Below are 23062 nucleotides of genomic sequence, written 5' to 3' on the forward strand. Positions count from 1 at the left end.
TTACAATTCTAGAGATGAGGAAGGTGATGTGCACAACCGGATGGCCCCTGAGGAGGAGGTTATCTCTGAGATGAACACCTTAAGGGTACACGGGCCTTACCGTCACCCCAGTTCCATCAGCTCGGTTGGTAACTCCATCAAAATTATCTTTCATGTGATGCGTTTCCCCCTTGCTCGTTGATATTCAGTAACCCTTTTCACTTAAGTGCTTTCAATTACTGCCTCTTTTCTAAATGGAGAGTTGGATGTCGTGGCAATTGCCAATCATTTGAATGAACTCCAGAGAGTTAGTTGGGTTTTGTGTTTTCTAGATGGAGAGGGGCCACAACGCCTATGACTCTCTGAGCTCGACATCAGATGAGTTCTCGGATGAGGAGGTATTATTTCTGCTCTTGCTTGCGTTTTATTGTGCTTTCTAAAGGAAGATGAGGGGACAGGATCTGCGATTCCACACGCTGTTTTATTTCTTCCAGATATCGACCCAGAAAGGGCAACATTGGAGACTGGGACCAGAGGACATGAATGACACCGTTCTGTTTGACTTTGATGCCCAGACATCAGCTTGTGATATTGAAAAACCTTCTGTTGGCTGATTTTGTTTTATTTTATTATTATTTTAAAACGACAAAAAACGACTTTTATTTGAATCTCTTTCAATGATGTCATTGTTTAATAACCTATTTATTTGAATTAAATAAAGTTGAAATAAAAACCAATGTTATCCACTATAATAATAGAAGTCACTTTCTTTCAACTACCTAGCAAATCTGTCTATTGTCCAAACAATCTTCAAAGTTGATGACAAAAATAAGACAGTTTCTTAAGGAACTTTTTCTAGTTATTTTTATAGAGCTCTAACCTCAGTTATACTTTTCCAACCCATTATTTAATCTCTGAATGTTAGTAAGTAAAGCTTTATTTATATAGCACCTTTCATACAAGAAATGCAGCTCAAAGTGCTTTACAACAGGAATAAGAACATAAAGTGAATATAAAAATATATACTCACGTCGGCCTGACGTCACCCTCCTCTTCATCCCCTACTCCCTCAGCCAGGCCTAGCCCACCTCCCCTTATGCAGTCCCGCCCGGCTAGTTATTGTTTTATCATGTTTTAGTAAGTGTGCACTATTTTGTTTTAGTGAGTAAGTAATGCATTGTTTTGTTCCAGTGGGCAATTATGCACAATGTTTTACTTTGATTTATGTGTTGTATAATGATTATGAGTAGATGTGTTGCAGTGTTTTGCATCAGGATTTCCTCTTCATCTCCTACTACCTCATCCAGGTCTAGCCCACCGGCCCTTAATGCAATCCGTCTGGCTTTTTTGTTTTAAATGTTTAAATGTTTTAATTCTGAGGAAGAATAATAAGAAAAGAAAAGAAAAAACTCTTGAACTCTTTTATATGTAGGATGCACTAGATGTAGATGCACAATTTTTACTTTGATTTGTGTGTGTTGTGTTGCACTTTTATATGTCGGTTTTGCAGTGCTTTGTAGTGAGTTTTGCAGTGCAGATTTGCATGTTTTTGCACCTTGTGTGTGTGTTTTCCATGTTTTTCTCATTTGAATAAAAATGAGATATTTGACAGATGACGTGTTATAGTTGTTACGTTTCATTTGGGGCGGCTGTGGCTCAGTGGGTAGAGCCGCCGTCTAATGATCGTATAAAAAAAAGTCTCGTCTAATAAAAGTCGGCAGCTCGCAGCGTTTCGAATCCCCCACGTGTCGAAGTGTCCTTGAGCAAGGCACTGAACCCCTAATTGCTCCAGGGTCGCCTTCAATGGCTGTGACCCCTTGCCTAGATGCCCCCTCTAGAGCATAAATGCGTTTCATTGTACTCTTTGTAATGACAAACTTTGTCAATCCCTTTCCCTTTCTGTTTAGGTTGGTGTTCCACAAGGACTAATACTGTCAATTTAGAGACTAATCATTCTTTACTAAAGGAAGAGTAATAGTTGAACATGGGTTATTGAAGGAAAACTACACCATGCCAGTTTCAAGATCTTCATTAATGAACCATGTAAGATGCAGTGGTTGGAGCCTCTAGAATATAAACTCATTGATACTAAAATACCACCTTTCCACCTTCAACATATTTCTGTTAAACTGTATTAACGCCTCATCAAGCATACACACACTTCACTTAAACGATGAATTGAGAATCAAGGACCCCAATTGAAATAAGCCAGTGGCTTTCTTGGGTTTTTATCCTGTTAGTTGACCTTGTATGTAATATGTACTTTCATGTACCTACCGTACTTCTGCAAATCTTCTAATAAAGTTTTCAATCAATCAATCAATACATGCATAGAATGTTGTAGGAATGATAGAATGGAGAGAACCATTGTTACTGCAACTGTCATGGAACTTTCAGAACTCTTGAATAAAAAAGCACCTAGACCACATTTCTGAACGATTACACAAAGCACTTTCTTGGCAATTAGTTCTACCCTAATGAAAACCACCACCTCTCTCCATCCATCTCACCTGAACTATCCTCTAACCTTATCTCTCTGGCTATCCTACCATCTTTTATCCATCTGTCCATCCTAGCTCACTTTCTGTCTGTGCAGACTGACTCCACTTAAAGGAGTTCCGTTCAGATTTGTTATACTATTTAGACCTTTTAAACTAAGCGTTTTAGGTAGCAATAATTAACAATGTTTTCAATGAGGACTATTGTTTTCCTATGATACACTTGCATGAAATGCTTCTCATCTTTTAGGCTTAAAACCCCAATTCAACTTCAGAATGTAGACTGATGCCACTTTAACTTCTATACAGACTTTTAATACTGTCTCACTTTGTTTCAACTACCCAGCAAATCTATCTATAGTCCAATCCATCTTTTAACTTGCTAAAAATTTGACTGACCACAAAGTTTCTTCAGGAACTTATTTTTGTAGTTGATTATAGTCCCGGCCAACCCCAGATCTTAGTTCTTCAGCTCCTCACTCAGAAAATAAACCCAGTCCACCCTCAAGTTAATACATAGAAATTCAATACCTTTATTTTACATTCATACATCTATATTGTACAATAACTTTAATGCAGTTTAAAAAAGCCCAATCCCAAAACAAGTCCTGAAGATATACAGCTCAAGCAATGATGAATTTGCATGTTTTAAGGTTGGTGACAAGCATTTAAAAAATATACACTCAACACGCACACACTCAAAGGAAACTAGGACAAGTGGCGTCCTTGAGTTGTACCTCAACAGAGTCGGGCTGAATGAAAAGGACTTCAGTCACCAGAGAGAAAGGCACCTTGAGTACACAGTGTATGTACAAACTAAATCTGGACAATTTTACAACTTTTACTGGAGCTTCTAGAACAACGACAACTGTAAACCTTCACTTACCAAAAATGAAATTAACAAAAACAAAAAAATCACATCTATACAAATACATTTGAAGCAAAATATCTTCTTGGTCATACCAAAGCAGTACCTTGAAATGCATATTTTAACATTTAAATTCTAGATTGGGTCTCTGCCAGCAGAGCAATCTAGTGGATATAATTATAATTACACATTATGTCACAATATTTATGCAGTCGCCCGCTTTCATGAATGTGAACTATTGGCAACAGAACCTCATGCATTTTTTTCCCACTCCAGAGAGCAGGGATCATCAGTCTCATGAGTTTAGAAGAAAACCAAATCAGGATGTCAAATGTTTTAGACCGTTTTTTTACTTTCACATGAAAGAGGCAACTCTACATGGTGTAACATGTTACATCGAGATATAAAACGTATAGACAATTCTTTATACAGCCAGATATTCCTTTTTACCGTAAAATATACTACCACCCTTCGATCAAAATGTCAATACTTTTTCAGAAAAGTAAGGTCTTTGATATAAAATACTGTATCCTCAAAAACTGGATTTTAATGTTTACATTCCATCCTTTTTTCTCTCGACAAAATAAAGCTTTTATATACCTCCAAAGCTTATAAACACTTCCAAGAATTCTATATTTTATAGAAACAATAAAGTGACTAAGATACCATATGTGGTTCTATGTTCACATGTAGAGGAAACCCGTTTAGAATGGCATACACTGCCAATATATATATATACACACATATATATAATTTTCTTTTTAATTATTATTATTATCTGATCAACACAGTGTGGCACTACAATTTTGGATGATTGTACAAGTTGGGGTCTTTGAATGCCATGGTCAAGATTGCCTCCCTGCCTCCCTGCCTCCCCGCCCCCCCCCCCCCCCTCTCCCTCAGCTCAGCAGGCCTTGGTCAGGTCAGTTGGCAGGTCTGTAGTGGACATGCGGTACTGGATCTTGGTGTTGGTGATCGCCCCGTGCTTCTGTCGAAGATGCAACCGCAACTGACTCTTGTGGCGAAAGTGCAAGTTGCATTTCTCACACTGAGGAAAAAAGCATAACAGAAAGAGTGTCAGCGTATTATGAACTGGATGGATCAAGTTCCTGTCGGATTACAGGAAATATGTTTTATATGTGTTACGGTACATGTGGGAATACGGTACATGTGGGAAAACTAGGGTTAGGGTTAGGTGCTAGGGTGCTACGGTTAGGGTTAGGGATAGGATTAGGGTTAGACATGCCAGCATGTACCAAGTCGACGTAGCACCTAACCCTAGTTTTCCCACATGTACCGTATTCCCACATGTACCGTATTCCCACATGTACCGTATTCCCAAATGTACCGTATTCCCACATGTACCGTAACATATGCATGAATATGTTGCTATCCAGTTATGGTGTAGACGTCAGTGTACTCACATGATAGGGCTTCTCTCCTGTGTGTATGCGCAGGTGGGACTTCAGCGTCTGCAGATGACGGAAGCGCGTTCCACAGATCTCGCAGGGGTATGGCTTCTCACCGGTGTGGATCAACACGTGGGCACGCAGGTGAGCGACCTGACAATGAACGACAACAATACATGAGTTAGGCTTCACTCCAGCAGTAAGTCGTGAGCTTAGAAGTATAAGGTTCTATCTCCGTTTAGAATGATAAGGTTCTATCTCTGTTTAGAATGATAAGGTTCTATCTCCGTTTAGAATGATAAGGTTCTATCTCCGTTTAGGGCAGTTCAGAGATATTGAGCGTCAACGTTTTTACATTCCATTATGTTTTGTGAGATGGAACCTTTGTATTTTATTAATTACTAACTCAAAAATGTCAACATTTTAGAAATAACACCACACAGGCATTAATAAACACCTGATGGATCAGATAATGTAAAAAAACTAAATTGACAAATGGAGATGGAACCTTATCATTCTAACGTCACGAGTTGTCGGAGAAAATAAATGTGTTGTTTCTGGTCACTCATAGTAGATAGAAGCGAGGGATTCACAAACCTGCACAAACCGAGCTCCGCACGTCTCACATTTGTATGGCTTCTCTCCTGAGTGGATGCGAGTGTGAGTCTTGAGGTTCGCTGGTCTGTTGAACTGAGCGCCACAGATGTTACAGCGATACGGCTTTTCTCCTGTAATAGCAGAACGCATATAGAACAAAGAGGTCAACTACTAAAACTAGCGAGCAGACCTGTGAACCAATTCAATTCAATTCAACTTTATTCGCCATGTGCGGTGCACTAGGAACATGATTTGGTATTCTACCATGCTGAACAAGCTACAGTACATACAACAACAAGACGACAATACGACAATACTCAAGACCAAATATACAATACCAATAAGTGGATATTATGAATAAATATTGTACAACTTAGTGCAAGAACATGTAAAGTGCAAGGTGCAATGATCAGCAGTTATTGAGAAGGGCTGTGGCTTTGGGGAAGAAACTGTTCAAGTGGCGTGATACCATTGGGACACAGCTAGTTTCAGCACGTACCTGTGTGGACAGTCTTGTGGCTGGCGAGGTTTCCCTTATAGCGGAAAGCTGCCTGGCAGCGGTCACACTTGTATGGCTTGTCACTGTGCACCTGGAGCACGTGGCGTTTCAGGGCCTCGTCTTCCGCAAACTTCGAGTCGCATTCGTTACAAAAGAACGTACCGTTTTCTGTACCGAAAGTTGGGAGAAGAATTGGGGTTAGTAAGTCAATCAAGATTCATCTGGTAAATTAAAAAACATATCGTGAGCTTAGAATGATAAGGTTCTATCTCCGTTTAGGGCAGTTCAGAGATATTGAGCGTCAAAGTTTTTACATTCCATTATGTTCTGTGAGATGGAACCTTTGTATTTTATGAATTACTAACTCAAAAATGTCAACATTTTAGAAATAACACCACGCAGGCATTAATAAACACCTAATGGATCAGATTATGTAAAAAACTCAATTTTGACAAATATTTTTTTAAAGCAACTTACCACAGCTGGAGTCGGAGTACTCTGAATGCAGCTCGGCCATCTCCTCCGCTAAGCGGGAAGCAGGGGTGTTGGGACAGACCTCAGAGTGTTGTGGGGACTGGGAGCCACAGGAGGTGCACTTTAAGTGACTCACGTAGTGGCCGTCGCCGTTCCTCTGTGATCCCTCTAGTGCTCTGGAGAGACGCAACGAACACTTGGTCATACATGAGTCCTCTGCACCACAACACAGACAGCACACAGAGAGACGACTCCATGTGTCCTGTACAGCAGGACAGTCCATGAATTGTAATGTAACATTGCACACAGGTTACTCTTAAGGCTAATGCACACGGCCCCGATTTTGTCGCACCGCCGAATTCGATTCCATTGTTTTGAATGAGACAATGCACACGGCGTGCGATGCGATATTATCGCACGACAACATTCGATTCTCCATTCACACCAATTGAAATAATTAAAATAATTGAGAATCGAATGTTGTCGTGCGACAAAATCGCACGCCGTGTGCATTGGCCTTTACACTTAACAAGAGAATTCATGAAGTAAACTTGAGCGAACGAGAGGTTTATGGAGTCCAACAGAACACTGTCTTGCATTTGCTACATGAAAGGGCAACATGTCAGACATTTTGAGCTGCACACAGTTTGAAGGCAAGTTAGTACTTGTTTTGGGGGGATGACTCTCCCTCATGGAAATCCACGTAGCTGTGAGAACTCACCTGTTGATGATGTTGTTGAGGCGACTGGCCTGGGGCACAGGGAGGTCCTCCCCGTGCTCGCTCATCTTGGTGTTGGCTTGTGGGTCAAGGTGCTCCGAGTCGCCGGCGTGGAGGTAGGGAGGGAGGCCGAGGCATTGGGGGGAGCGCAGGCCTGGCTCTTGAAGCCCCGCCTCCTCCTCCTTGGCAGTCTGGTTCAGCACGATGAACTTGTACTTCTTCCAGTTGCGAGCCTTGGGGTCCGGCGTGCCCTGTGGGGGTTGGACCCGGGCGGCTTGAGAAAGCCCAGCGTTCTTGCTGCTACTGGACTCCGTAGGGGAGTTGGGCTGGCAGTCCGATTTGAGCGGGCTCTGAGGGCTGCTCATGAGGCTCTTGCGGCCGGCGGAGGAGATCCCCAGGGGGTAGTGTTGATGTTGATGGCTGATGGCTTCCTCTACCTGGGGGGCGTGCTCTTTACCCGCCTCCTTCTGCTGCTGGTCGTGGGCCGCCCCGAGAAACCCACGCTGCTTCCTGGAGCCCAGGCCGATAGACTGGCTGACTCCTCCCTCATGGCTTTCCTTCCTCGCCTCCTCGTCCCTCGCCGCGTCCCTAGAGGAGTAGGCCGCCGTGTGGCAGATGCTGGAGGCGCTGCTACTGCTGACGACCGCCCTGGTGAAGTCTGCCCTCATAGTGCTGGTGTTGTCAGGGGGAGAACAGTGCTTGTGATGGATGCCACCGCCTTTAGAGAAGTCAGCGAAAGCGTTTTTGGCGTCCGTCAGCTTGCAGAGGGGGAAAGGGAACCCCTGCACGGGAAACTGGCCGTAGAGATGGTAGTTGCTCGGCGTGTTGACCGCGTTGAACATGCCCGAGCTGTAGGGCCTCCCGTCCCTGAAGGGGGCCACGCGGCCGGGCAGACTGTCCACCACCATTTCGTGGGGCCGGTAAGCGTGAACGTCCTGAGGTAAAAGCAACGGGCTGACCAGGAACTCGTCTCTGGGCAGCTTGACAGAGGGATCACTGTGGGAGGGAGGAAGAGAGAGAGTGTGAGACAATACCGGAGCATGAATCACACACACGCTAACACACACACACACACACACAAGCCCAGAGACACACACACACAATCTCTCTTACTCACTCTCTCTCTTTCTCTCTCGCAAACACACACACACACACACACTCACACACACACACACACACTCTTACTCTCTCTCTCTCTCTCACACACACACACTCTCTCTTACTCACTCTCTCTCTCTCCCTCTCACACACACACACAATCTCTCTCTCTCTCTCACACACACACACACGCATACACACACACGTGTACACACACACACACACACACACACACACAATCTCTCTTACTCACTCACTCTCTCACACACGTACACACACACACACACACACGCACACGCACGCACCTAGACTTAATGAATCTGTGGCAGGTGTCCACCACGTGGTCCATCTGCAGGTAGATGGCCGTGTTCATGATGGCCATGATCAGACTCTCCTTCAGCGTGAGCCGGCTGGTGTACATAAACTCCAGCAGGATGGCGAAGCCCTCCGGATCCACCTTGGGGTCCAGGCTGATGGCGTTCAGGTTGCACTTCAGGGAGTCCGTAAAGATGGAGTAGAAGAGCCCGCTGCAGGAGAGAGAGAAAGTGTTAGTATCATTTAATCTACAGAAAAGTAGCTTAATGCTAAAAAAAACAACGTTGATGTTTGTTTGTTTGTGTACGGTATTGGATCCACCATTAGATACAGCAAATATGCAGTAGCTATTCTTCCTGGGGTCCTCATACCATACTTTCAAACTATTTTTCATCTTAAACACTTAAATACAGACAATACACTTCCACAACATTCATACATACATACATACATGCATGCATACATACATACAGACAGACATACATGCATACATACATACATGCATGCATACATACATACATACATACATACATACATACATACATACATACATACATACAGATGTGAGACTGGTCAAAGTTAACACACCTGCAAGCCATGAGAACGGTCTTATGCGCTCTGAACTGCTGCCTGCTGACCAGGATGGTCACGTCTGTGAGGATGTCCCGGCTGCGCAGCCGGTTCAGGTTGAGCAGGACGTCACTGGCATGGCGCGTGAATTGGATGCAGCTGTCTGCTGCACAAGCCATTTTGTCTAGCTCTGCGAAGGAAACGTGAAGGAAATACACCTGATTATTATATGACAAATACATATCGGAATATTGAATATGTGAAATAACCCAGTGGAAGAGATCATGGTGCTAGTGACGACATGAAACCACTGGTGATAAATCAAGGCGGGGTTTCAGTAAGCTGGGATGGGTGTTGTAGGCTACAGTATGCTCTGAAATCTCAAACGTGTTGTCTTTAAGCCTCCTCCTCTTATAATCAGAAACTGCCCATCATCACTAACTAACCGCTGACTTCCAGTGGAGCTTTTCGGCCAGTGGGCGGCGCCATTGACCATGCCTCTGAGCTTTTAGGTCACATTTATCTGGGAAGCCCACTTGGTTTAACAGTTGCTTAGTTAAGTTTGTCTGCCCACGTCTTGACTTGTCTATGCAATTGCAACCGACTTCGTTCGTTTGACCCTGGCTATGATAAATATGTTGCTTTATTTCATGTCTCAACTTTCATGAGAGCTGCTGACCAAGTCAAAGTAATCAGCTATTCCATTAGATTAGCTGTTCCAAATAGACAATAAATAATAATTATTATAATAATGCCCATCACATCAGTAATAACAATAAACAGATTTGTTTTGGAATGATAAATAAACAAACAAACGTCACTTTAGAATAAATAAACAAACATCGATAGCGGAGGCCAAACTGCTTCAATTCCAGATCCTCTAAGATTTTATTTCAGCCACATTAGATCAGAGATCATCAGTTTATTCTACAGTGAATATGAATATGAATGTCCAATCTTCCGCAATATCTGACGGATGGTCACGCGGAGAGGATGTTATTGAAACTTTTCAATGCACTCAAACTTTGCTTTTGACATTTTTGCTGAGAACATCATTGGTTAGTTCCATGCTTCTACATGGGTCATAGCCTGCTGATGTTGACTATCTGTGTCCAGGAGGTGACCTGGACCCCCCCTGGTGATGAAATGTCTGAAACTGAACTCTGACCATTCGCTCACTTAGTAGCAGTGGAGTCCGTTTAATAAACACGCAGAAGTGGGACAGAGATTTAGATTTATGACCCTCTGGTCTCTCTCTCTCAATGCCAAGTCCAGATCTGCCACTGGACACCTCCGAGAATGCCGTTTAAGAATAGACTATATCAGATTGACGTAAACAGCAAACAGGCTTTATCAAACTGCGATTCCCAATGTTACTTAATGACTTCTCGGGCCAGTGATCTGCTCTCTGACAAAACAGACTATCAAATGTCACTCTGACACATTTAGACCCACTACGTATTAAGAGAAATAGCGCGACATTTGTGAGAAACGAGCAAACGAGCAATTCAGCAGAAATATAATATATACACTTCAAATGTGACTTTTGATTTTTATGCACATCATTTGGACATCAAAGTTCTCCAAATATTGAACTGATGTCTTTTGCTTTTCGTACATAATCATGTCATCCTCCCTCCACCACAGTGCAGCGTGCATTTACATTTGACATTTTTGGCATTTAGCAGACGTCTTATTCCAAAGCGACTTACAATCAATACATTTGAATGCTAAGCAATAAGCATGTGAATCATCAGTCCACCATTCGTGGCAGGAAGAGTACTCTAGCTCGTGCATGCAGACTGTACAAATGTGCGCACAGAATGTGCGACGGTGGAAAGCTACCAACACTACCAACAAACTAAACACAACAGTGTTTCCGTGCGAGCTGTGCAAGCTTGTGCGGGGTGATCAGACACACACATTTTGCAACCGAATTCAGCGGCTCGTGGCGATCGTTGGATTTCTTGCAGGTTTTTGACTGTAACGGAGGAGTAGCCTAAACACCTTAAACATCTTAAACCAGCCTGATCCCCTGAAGCCAACTTGTGATCTACCAAGTCTACCTGACACAGAAAGGAACGAGCACAGTGCAACATTGTTGCCAGTGGGAATCAAACTAAAATAAACATTGTAATCATTTTTTGTGGAGCAGATAATGTTGAAAAATAATGCAATAGAAGCGACTATCTGTCTGAGATCCACCCAGGTCACTGCTGCTTAACTTGGGGGTTTTGCTTAGGGGGAAAAGGTAGCAGCATTCAGTAATGCATGAAGCCTGCCTTGTTTACTGTCAGACATGTCCAGCACACACACCAGATCCCTCCACGAGCAACACAGCAACACAAACCCTCTCCACTGTGTCAACACGCACACACACTCTGAACCACCCGCAGAATAACATCAGATCATTGTCAACCAGCCCAAGACATTTAACATTAACAGTAAAATTGAGCTCAAAAACGCTATAGACACCAAACACCCTCAAATCATCTATTCTGCACATTTTAGACAAAAAAAAGACACATTCAGACAAACCAAAGCCATTTCCATATATAAACATCAGCAATAGGGATGAATACAACTTCGCGCCAAATTTACAGAACGGGAAAAAAGGAATTTAAAAAATCACCTGGTTGCGCTTTCCTAGAAACTTCTTGCATCACCACTTCTAAGAAGCCCAGTTCTAAGAATCAGACGAGCTCAATTCTCGGAATTTGAGCTTACGACCGTACCACTCTCAGAGAGCAGGGGAGAGTCTGGTTTCACTGTCAGTTCACCCCACACCTATCTGAAACTCCTAGTTCCGTGCGTAATACACAATGTGAATTATAGAACACCTAGAACGGGAATTTAACGGAATATTCTGGACTTTTAGACCAATTTGGGTCTATATTTGATGAGAAATAGACTCTGGCGAGTTTTAATTCCCCCCTCTGTTGGACGCGCCCAGTCCTAGACGGTCACGTGGGCAGACGAGTTGGCTACGTAACCCAATGTGTTTAAGCCCCGCCCCCTAGATTCTCAGAACTAATTGTCTATTCCATGACATAAGCGAAGTATCCCGCTCGTTGACTTTCCCCTGAATCCAACCCACAGACAGAACCCGCACTGAGCTGGGCTGGGCTGGAGAGAGTTTATTCTCACGGATACGCGTTGGCCTATTTATTGCGATATTAATATTTTTTTGTGCTTCGAATTTGCTTTATTATAACAGTCTTCTGTGATCATTGTTGCTGTGGACTTGCTGGCATCTTAAGGGTTGGTTTGTTAAAGGGATTATTGATGATGATTTGTGAATCAAAGACATTTTGTTCTTGAGAAAATTGTATTTTTTTTTGTCAGTGGAAGCCATTGTTTATTAGGTTGTATTTGACTTTGTAGGATTCATAATCAGGCTACCTGTGTTCCATGTTTATTATAACATGTTTATTATAACACAAAACATGTTTGTAAACACGCACGGAGGTGCCAGGCGAGGACAGTGACTGATCTGATGATGTCTTGATTCTGAACTCTAACGGGCTTTTTTATTCCCTCTGAGCGTCTCTGTGATGATGTGTGTGAAGCTGTAATAACCTAATTCTGTTGTTTTTACACGACGTTTACTGTCATAACGGGATTATTATTATTCACTGATTTCTATTAATGAAGTGAAACATGATGTCGTCAATTAGGCATAGTGTAGATCATATTGTTACAATGTTACTGTAGTTAGGTACGTTGCGCAAAAATGTCTGTGCGGGGAATGTATTAGTTGGTCCTAATGCGACTATATAGTAATTCAGTGCGTCTTTTAAGCCATATGCATGTGAGCAGCCTTCACAACCAACACACCCAATGACTCCATACTAAGGCTTATTAATCCCAACTGCAATTGCGGGTGAGATATTATATATATATATGTGTGTAGGCTTGAGTTGAACAAGCTAATCGCCAAACGTTTGCATAAAACATTTATGTTACAGAAATGCAGGCGACCGAAATTGTATTTAGTGGTTAATTATGTCAAGTCAAATAGCCTATAAACATGACGCATCTGTAGTCTAGCTACCTTTAATACCTTTAATACCTTTAACTCTCAGGATCATTTGATAGGCCGACAGATCCTCTCAGTCAACTTAGTGTGTTTTATCTGCCTGTTATAATAACAGTGTTATTCCGGCGCTGTTAACCAGAGCAGAATGTGTTGAGCAGCCTGGGGGGAGTTCAGGTCACCTAGTGAGGTCAGATGTCAAGGCCAAGGCCAACCCTGTATGTCACCTAACCCTAACCCCTGTATGTCACCCGCAGAACGGTGGAAAACACGCACTCTGAAAGTACAAAGACCTAAAACAGTGTAGTGGTTTTGAATGAGATTTAAATGTGAAGCTGACGTAGGAAGTATATATGTTGGATAGGCCTTGACAGCCCAATGCATGTTTGAAGAGAAATTAACTATTAATCTGTCAATCAAGTTGGGCAGAGGCAGTTGTATCTCACGTGGATGTTTGGGTTCTGAGTCTAGTAGTATTAACTATAATAGTACAGCTCTGTCACGTTCATCCTTGTTCTCCGTAGATGGTAACGGGTTGTGACAAGATGTCAACTTTTGTCAGGCGGGCAGCTGTAAACTAAAGTTGTGATGAAAAGGCCAATCACACCTCATTGAGAGGCTGGGCCTACAACTTTTGCATGGCGGGAAACGAATTTTCTGCCAGTTTTGACACGCACCCGAATGATGAGGTTGGTGTTGGAGGACAGCCCTGCTGTAAATATCAACCTCACATATCTGTTAAAGCCCATACGCCTCAGCAGACGTTTAGCCTAAACGACATCTCAGAGTTTAATTATTTTCAATCATGTCCTGTGGAAATTCTTCTCACTTAACTTCATGAAGCCTAATGGTCTCAGTCACAGAAGTGATTGCTCGATTATCCCTTTTAGCCTCACATCATAATCCTGATGTGACGCAGGCCTATGATGTGAGCGTTCATTAACATTATGTTTGCATTGCGTCCTGCATGTTATACGTTGTGTAGGCCTATGCATTGCCAAACTTAACACATTCATATTTGGCAGGTATTTTTCTCATGTAGTCTACGTTCTTTGCTACAAGTAACGTCTGGTTGCAAGCTATTTTTGGTCTATTTGACCTATGGGTGTAGAAATATGTCAAAAATGATAATAAATAAAAAAGATTTATGAGCGTCTGAAACCTCGAGGCTTGTTGTTCCTGATGGTCTACTTTTACTTTTGAAGTCAATATTTTTAAAGACTTGAGCCAATGAAGGATAGGCGTGATTATACATGTTAGCACTGACTTCTGTAAATTACAAATACGTGTTGTGAAATTTGTGTAAAAATATGTTTCATGAAAAACAATAAAATCTTGATTTGTTGAATTCAGTCATTCTGATGCTTGTATTTTTTCCTACATCTGGTTGATTGCCTAGATCCATGACCTACATATGTGAGATATGAGCTACTGAGTGACAGCAAAGAAGTTATTTTACATTCTTCTCATCATTTGGGTTGTGATGGCGCTGTAATCAAGTGTGTTGATTGTGGTCACACACACATACAGTAGCAACCTTACTTGGTTTTATATGGTAGGAAAACCAACTATTCTGAATGGCTTTAGGGTTGGAGACGTTTGATTAAATGTGTGTTTAGACGACCAGCGTACCTGGGAAGCCGTGCTTGTGGCTCCACACCGCCGCCTGGCCCTCTTCTCTCAGCCTGTTGACCCCCTGGCACAGGAGCAGCATGTGCTGGGCTGAGGAGAGAACACGAACACATCTCAATATGTTGTAACTCTCACAACAGTAGCGTAACATCCCTGCTATTTACATTTATTGATATGAGACAACTGCTATGATAAATACCCATGAAACCATTGATAGGAATACTATCACTAAAAAGCAGATTGCAATGAATCATATTTTGTTTGAGTCTTTTGTTCAAATGAAACCATACAGGATCAAGATGATTGATGATTGACAGTCACTGAATGATTGATAACACAATGGTGTTAAACTGGTTTCTGACGGGTACTCTAGCCTGGGAAACGCACGGCAGGCATACAGCTGGTGGAGGACGGGGGGCGGGGGGTGTTACAGGTTTGAACCTCTGTGACTCAAAAGATAAACATCTTGTAAAAGTGCGTATGAGCATGTGGAGCAATGTCTGCTCTCTGAAAGAGAGCTTGCTTTGCTTGCTTTTTGGGAATGTTTGCGCTTGTCATTATCAATGACTATTGCGACAGTAGACCATTTTCAGATTTGAAGCATGTTGGTTTTCTACTACTATCGTCATGCTATATATATTTTTTTATTATTATTATTATTATTATTAATTAATAATTTATTTTTATTGTATTGTATTTTATTTTTCAGGCTATAGTTATCAAACTTAAGGGTGTATGCCTGCACCTGATTATGACAAGGGACATTTTGTTACTTTTTCTTTATAACAATGCTGTTACAGTCCTATGCTGAGGTAAGAAAGAGCGTCGACAGGAACAGTGGTTCTTAAAATAGTTTCCCTGTGCTCTGCTCTGCCTCACAATGTGTGGGCCCGTTCTGGAGCGTAGAGGTGATGCAAAGCACAGAGAAATTATCTCGGCTTCTTTCCTTCAGTGAATGAATGTAGCTGTCTACCTAAAGAACTCTCTGTTTGCACCGGTGATGGACGGCTATTATGTCACATTTATTCATCAGTCCACAGAAGCTTTGAGGCTTTGTAGCCGATCACTCTAATTCTGCACTGTTAGAAGGTAATTGACATACTTTTCAAGCCCTCATAAATTGTGTTTGGCTGAGAAATTATAGCCATTTTCATTATTATTTGACTGATCAAACAACATAACTGATTGGATACTAACAGTATTAGAACAGTCAGCTCTCTCCATCTGCCACACATCACTGTGTAAATCAAACACACATTTTAATTCACAGTGCGGAGTTCTGATATCTGCAAAGATTGAATCCCGGTCTTTGTTTGTATGGCCAACAAGTAACTTTTTTGAGTAAAAATTGTGTCGTTAAGTTCATAATGTTAATGTATGTGTCAGGGGAGGCTGGTGGAGGTAGACATTGGAAATGGGTTTCAAATTTTTATAATAATTAATGGCATGAGTAAAGGGGCAATCTGGGATTGGTACATCAATTTTTTAACTTTTAAATTAATGATATACTGTATAGCCATTGACTCTTGAAGAAGATTACTTATATAGGTAAATGCCTCACATGCTGAGCTCAACTGTCTTGTCCCATCAGAACCCCAAATAATATACACTTTTTTGTTTTTACTCCATTCATGTAAACAAAGTAATTGTAAACAAACAAACACTGTATAGCTTCAGAGAGATGGTCAGTCCAACAGCATCTAAGCTGTCTATGGATGTGAGAGTAGTTACATTTCTCCATCGGCCCCATCCCTGAGCCCTGCCATGGTAACTGTTCTGTTGTTGTTTGAATCCAACAACACATATTGGTAAGCAAGTGGATCATCGGTCATCATTAGCATCAATGTTGCATCAATGATCCTGTTTTCTCAACTTTAGTTGTTAGATGCAACATTCCTTGTTCTTAATGTAAGAGAAGGTTTCCCCTCAGGACCAGCCAAGCATTTGGATCATCCGGCATCCCACCCCAGGTGTTCAGAGTCTTACAACAAGGGGGGGGGGGGGGGGGGGGGGAGAGAATGTCTCCAAAATAATTAAATCCCAACAATTTTACAACAATCTCTCGATTCAGCACTGCCAAATAACAGACTGTATGTCGGGCTGCAAACAAAGAGCAGCGTCAACTTTATTCCAACCCACTTGGGGGATGTTTAAGTTTAAGGCTCTGGATCCAACACGGTTATGCATAATGCACCAGGCCATTAACCATCCAGGAGTTTGGAGAGAGAGAGATGTGTAATCTACCAGGCCCCCCCGCCGTGCCCAGCTAGAACAAGGATACTGGATAATTACTGCAAAACCTTGGTAAACTTTTACTACTCAACCAATTCTACACTAGAAATAAAATGACCCACTTACTTATAGAGAACTGGAGGGAGAAGCGTGAGACTTGAGAGGCTGACGGATCAATACCGCGTGTCTGAGCCCCGTTAGTTCCCGTCGTATTTGAATAAAGGGAATTATACGATCGGAATTAAATAATGACAAGTGATGGTGACACTCTGTCACCTAGGTGATTAAGAGCAGCACGTGGGTAGGGGATGGAACGACAGCTGTCACAATGTTAATTGGTTAATGGTCTTCACATGTCTTAAATGAGAAGGGACAATTGTGTCGAACCCCTTTAGCTATGGAAACGTAACTTTTGGCATATGCTTATTAAAATAACGTTTGTTATATACTATATCTCTGACGCACCTGATGACCAGCTCAGGGTGTGTTCGCATTTTTCAGCTTTGAGAACATTCATTGTGACGTTAGAATTATAAGGTTCTATCTCTAATCTGATCCATTAGGTGTTTATTAATGCCTGTGTGGTGTTATTTTTTAAATGTTGACATTTTTTTGTTAGTAATTCATAAAATACAAAGGTTCCATCTCACAAAACATAACGGAATGTAAAAACTTTGACGCTCAATATCTCTGAACTGCCCTAAACGGAGATAGAACCTTATCATTCTAAACGGAGATAGAACCTTATAATTCTAAACTCACAACATCACTAGCACAGGTTGTGAAAGTAACAACACATGATCCAGTACACACCAAAAAAACAGAACATGTGTGAGACTAGTGTGAATAGTTACAAACGACAGAATATCAGCTCATAGACTGGGTGGGTGCATCATGATAGGTCATTGGATAGATAGAAATGCCCACTGACAGAAGCCCCAGGCCCGGAAGGTTGCCTCACACAGCCTCACACACTCTTTTTCATAAACTGCACACTTTCCCTCTCGTTTCACAGCAGAAATTCTGCCAACTTCAGTTCATTGTCAGCAAAGACGAGAGCGGGAGCGGGAGCGCTTCATGATGCAACCAGGCTGTAACACCACACAGAGACGCTGGTAGCTACACACAGAGGTCTTTTCAGTTCCCCCTCTAAAGAAGAAATTGTTTTATGTTATTAATAAGTTTCAGGAGTTCTTTTTTTTTCTTTCTCTCCCCATTCCTCATTGGGTCCCTGTAGGATTGTCACATGGACACAATTCCTCAGCTCGGTGGAAACGGTTTCCTTGAAAATCCTCTGTGCTTCTTCTTCTGAGCTTGTTTGTATGAGAGGATATCATTGTTTTTTAGGAATTAATGTGAAGAGAATACAGTAGATCTCTAGTTCAATCGTCATTTTTGGATTGAGTCAGAAACACGACTCAGGGTAGCAGAGTGATGCATGTCCGTGTGCATGCATCACAGTGACATTCTGTAAGGGGTTCATGATGTCTGTTCTCGAATGAGAATATAGACTCTAAGGTTCTGTATCGACTCTACGGTTCGCAGGGAATATAACTTGATTAGAGTCTAATTGCCTACTCCCAGTTTATAGTACCTTCAAATTCTGATGGTGTACTAATACTAGCTATAAGTATTTTTGTGTGGTGGAAATAGATGTGGGAATTTTACTTTGCCATCAACGTATCATGGCTGTATGCTCTTGTTGTCAGATGGAAATCCTTCTCGAGGATTCTCAAGGCTGCTGTGGTTGACTCTGACCTTTGACCCCTTCACTTGAACCCCTGCAGGAAATCCCTTGCAGAGTCACCCTGCTAACAGGCCATAACTGGCTGGAAAGAGGCCAAAGTTCATGTTTACAACTTTCCCCTTTTCCAGCATTTTCTAAGAAGTCTTCTACTACGCACGACTACATTCCTGGTCACTGCGTGTTGCTGGCATGTAGCTGGTTGGTGTTCAAGATAATAACACTTTACATGAAGTCACTACCGGTGTAGTAAAGATGCACGTATTAAGGGCACATGCATTGGTCGTTTACAAATATGTCGTTTGGCTGGTAATATAAATTGAAGGTGAGCTCTGCCATGGTAACTGGTGTGATGAACGGGGTTTTACTGTTAGGACAAGAAGACATCTTCAAGGTTTAAATGGTAAATAAATGGTAAATGGACTACACTTATATAGCACCTTTTTTGCTTCTCCAAAGCTGTTCCAAAGCGCTTTACAACGGCCTCTCATTCACCCATTCACACACCAATGGCGGCAAGCTGCCATGCAAGGCGCCGGCCCGCTCACTGGGAGCAACTTTAAGGGCGACACTTGAGTTTCTATGTCGCAGACAGACAGGCCTACCGCATCACAAGAGCGTGATTCCAGACGACCTTCACTACATTGGCAGTGGTACACCTCTTCCTATTGTTTCAATCCAGACCAGGGTCACCATCTGTCTGCATGCATGTAGACGTGCACAGCATGTTCCTCTATGTGCACAGCCAGGAAGGTGAGACGTGGGTGCTGCTCTCACTTTCCTCTGAGGACTGAATGGTGAATGCTAGTGCACGAGGATGTGTGGTCTATCTGTCGACTGGACTGAGGGGTGAATGCTAGTGCACGAGGATCCTCTGTGACTGAATGGTGAATGCTAGTGCACGAGGATCCTCTGTGACTGAATGGTGAATGCTAGTGCACGAGGATCCCCTGTGACTGAATGGTGAATGCTAGTGCACGAGGATCCTCTGTGACTGAATGGTGAATGCTAGTGCACGAGGATCCTCTGTGACTGAATGGTGAATGCTAGTGCACGAGGATCCTCTGTGACTGAATGGTGAATGCTAGTGCACGAGGATCCCCTGTGACTGAATGGTGAATGCTAGTGCACGAGGATCCCCTGTGACTGAATGGTGAATGCTAGTGCACGAGGATCCTCTGTGACTGAATGGTGAATGCTAGTGCACGAGGATCCTCTGTGACTGAATGGTGAATGCTAGTGCACGAGGATCCCCTGTGACTGAATGGTGAATGCTAGTGCACGAGGATCCTCTGTGACTGAATGGTGAATGCTAGTGCACGAGGATCCTCTGTGACTGAATGGTGAATGCTAGTGCACGAGGATCCTCTGTGACTGAATGGTGAATGCTAGTGCACGAGGACGTGTGGTCTATCTGTCGACTAAATGTGACTTAAAGGGGTCAAAGCGGAGATAGTTACTCAACTGACGAACCTTCTGCAGTCTGTTTGTCCTACAGCCTAATTTTCCTTGTTTGAAACAATTAATTGATATATAAATATAAATGGATTTGATGATTCTATCTCATTTCTTTCAATTGTACAATATGCTTTTATTCTGGGAATGTGTTTTTAATATGAAGTAATATTAATTAACACTGCCTGTGAAAGTATAAATATGGCCTGTAATAGACTTAGTAACCATTTGAAACACGTTTTACTTGAAAACATATCAGATACATTCAGAAATAGTAGTGGAAATAGTGTATCCAAGTAAAACATGTCTGCTGTATGTTCCATCTGACGCACAAACCAGACAATCCTTGGTCGTTGCTAAATCTTTTGCATTGTGGACATTTCCATTAGCTGACATGGTAACCACATTTGATCATGAATAAAATGCAGTGAAGTTGCTTGTTTTGCTGTGTGGGATCTCTAGCCCCTACTCTTTCAAGAGTCCCAGTTGAGGGGCTCAATGTCTACGGGGACTTGGGTGTGTGTCTTACATGGCTCTGGGCAGAAACCAGGCCCTGACGAAATGTCAAGACCAGGTCAAGGGCCGAGTGAGTATGTCAGGTGATATTCGAACCTGCAGATGACCTCTGTGGAGAGACACATGTTCTGTTCAGAGGAGATAAAAACCTCAGAGTTTACCTTTAACCTTGACATTGTTTGTGAGGGCCGTTGATCAGGTCAAAGTTCCAAGAAAGGGAAAGAAAACAAGCTCAGAAGACTATAATAATCAATATAACCAAGGACTGATACATTTTGAATACATTATATATTCATAGATATTTTCTTTTTTTAAATACATATTTTTGTGGTCAGCTCATAACACTGGATACCATTACTACATTACTGCATACCTACATGTAGAATAAGTCTGTTTTTGGTTTGATATTACTTTTTGTTACTTTCTTTCTTTTCCCCAGTGCAAACATTAGATGCATTTTGTGACGTTAGAATTATAAGGTTCTATCTCCATTTGTCAAAATTGAGTTTTTTTTACATAATCTGATCCATTAAGTGTTTATTAATGCCTGTGTGGTGTTATTTTTTTAACTTTGACGCTCAATATCTCTGAACTACCCTAAACGGAGATAGAACCTTATCATTCTAAGCTCACGATTTGCCCCATAAAGTGAAACATTCAGGTTCTCAGGTTCTCTCAGGGTGATGACTGCAGAGCAGAGTGCAAAACGTGCAGCAGGAAGTAAGAGCAGTTAAGTAGAATGAAAGCGTGTAGGAGATTGAGGCTTTCTGGAGTGCAGGAGAGGTGTAGGAATGCAAGCTACCCAGGGAAACACCATGGAACTGTCCATGGCTGCTCAGACATTCCCTCACCAGTGTGCCATCTGGTGGATGGTGGGTCAAGTGAGAGAGGTGCATGTGCAATGTTTTTACCCTCTCTCTACCTCTCTCTCTCTCTCTCTCTCTCTCTCTCTCTCTCTCTCTCTTTCTCTTTTTTTACTGCAAAGTTTACACACAACTAACTTTTCTAATCTAAATTGATATCTGATGTCTCAATGTTTAAGACAGTAATTTGACCAGAGTAGCCGTATATGTCACAATTTATTGCCAAAAACAAGTGAGAGTGAGAATCTGGAAACAGAGCTAAGAAAACTGTAAACAAATAGCTCTTATTTCTACGCCCCTCCCCTTTCTCCGTAGCCACATCCAATAGGATCCTCTCTCTGAGTCAATCCCCCTCTCTCTGTACTGCTCTCCATGAAGTGTCACCATGACTGTTTACTGACTGTCAGAAAAGAGGCTGTTCAGGATTAGGGGTCAGTTTAACCCCTCCTGTCAGACTTCTATGTCCTCTTGTCTCTCTGAGTGACTCCTACGAACCCCCCGTTTCACAATCAATTGTGTTTTGACATTAAGGGGCTGCTCGTTGCTCATTGTGTGCAATATGGCATGCCTTGCGCAAAGGTATTTTTGGATTAGTATGAAAAGTCTTGGCTTGGATCATAGCTTGAACAAAATAATTGTGCTGTAGATAGTGTTTTGCAACATTGCACAAGAATGGACCCAGTGACACATGCATCTGTCAATCACCTCACAAACGACAGTGTAAATTCTAGTAAAAATACCAAAACATTCAGTGATTTTAAGACAGGATTCAGGTCCTAGCTCATATAGGCATAGATCTAAGAAAAAACAATTCTCTTCATTGTCTTGGACGGAATCTTGGCTTGGGAGACTATGAAAAGAATGTTGCCTAAATCTTGTTCAGAAATGCTGTATCAATCTAACATACTTTGTGCTAAAAATAAAACAAACATACTCATAATCAACTGCAATACCACTGATTATCCTGCAATGTTTGGTTTTCCTTTGTCCCACACTCTATTGTTTATAGTTTATTGCTCAGTTTTCCCCTCTTTAGCCAAGATTCCTTTCATGAAGAGATTGTGTGTTTTCGAAGATCCATTATATATGAGGTTGGACCTATTGAACCCTGTCTTAAAACCACTGAATACATCTTTTCCTTTTTGCTTACAGTTGATCTGTTTTTAGATAGCAAAGTGGAAACGCAGAAACCAACTCAGTGGCCTTAGACCAGCAGACAATGTATTGATCCGTTTCACACAACTAACCAATATTCCATTGTGTGGAATAGAGCTCAACACAGCTCAACACAGCAGTCAGTGTCTAGACAGGGAGACAAACTGAATTTAAGCGTTTTGCATTTAAAGAAGTAGTGTGGAGATATCACATGTACAGTAGCCTTAGTTGAGTAAGAACAGCGGTTACTCTCAGGGTCAACCAGCAGACATGTAGGTTAGATGACCGACCCACCGCTAGGCGTTGGAATTGTTGCAAACAAAGCTATGGGAGGGTGAGGATGACCCCTGCTGTCCCACCAGGCCTTGATAAACCAACATCACTTCAGACTAGTGTGTGTGATT

The 23062-nt window shown here is 42.2% G+C and overlaps 1 protein-coding gene across 1 annotated transcript in view; it reads right to left on the minus strand.

Annotated features, from left to right (window-relative positions):
* Positions 1-4249: 4249 nt before the first annotated feature.
* The window catches only part of bcl6aa (BCL6A transcription repressor a), a gene marked incomplete at both ends in the record, with an annotated part of 23204 nt that continues 4391 nt past the window's right edge, over positions 4250-23062 (minus strand). The window contains 9 exons of the mRNA XM_080535499.1: positions 4250-4393; positions 4770-4907; positions 5352-5482; positions 5851-6018; positions 6328-6500; positions 7046-8038; positions 8446-8667; positions 9044-9215; positions 14694-14783. Of these exons, the coding sequence (XP_080391625.1) occupies positions 4250-4393; positions 4770-4907; positions 5352-5482; positions 5851-6018; positions 6328-6500; positions 7046-8038; positions 8446-8667; positions 9044-9215; positions 14694-14783 (2231 nt within the window). The remainder of the gene's footprint in view (positions 4394-4769; positions 4908-5351; positions 5483-5850; positions 6019-6327; positions 6501-7045; positions 8039-8445; positions 8668-9043; positions 9216-14693; positions 14784-23062) is intronic.

The sequence above is a fragment of the Nansenia antarctica genome (assembly GCF_963989245.1).
Source record: "Nansenia antarctica genome assembly, chromosome: 7".
Classification (NCBI taxonomy): Eukaryota; Metazoa; Chordata; class Actinopteri; order Argentiniformes; family Microstomatidae; genus Nansenia; species Nansenia antarctica.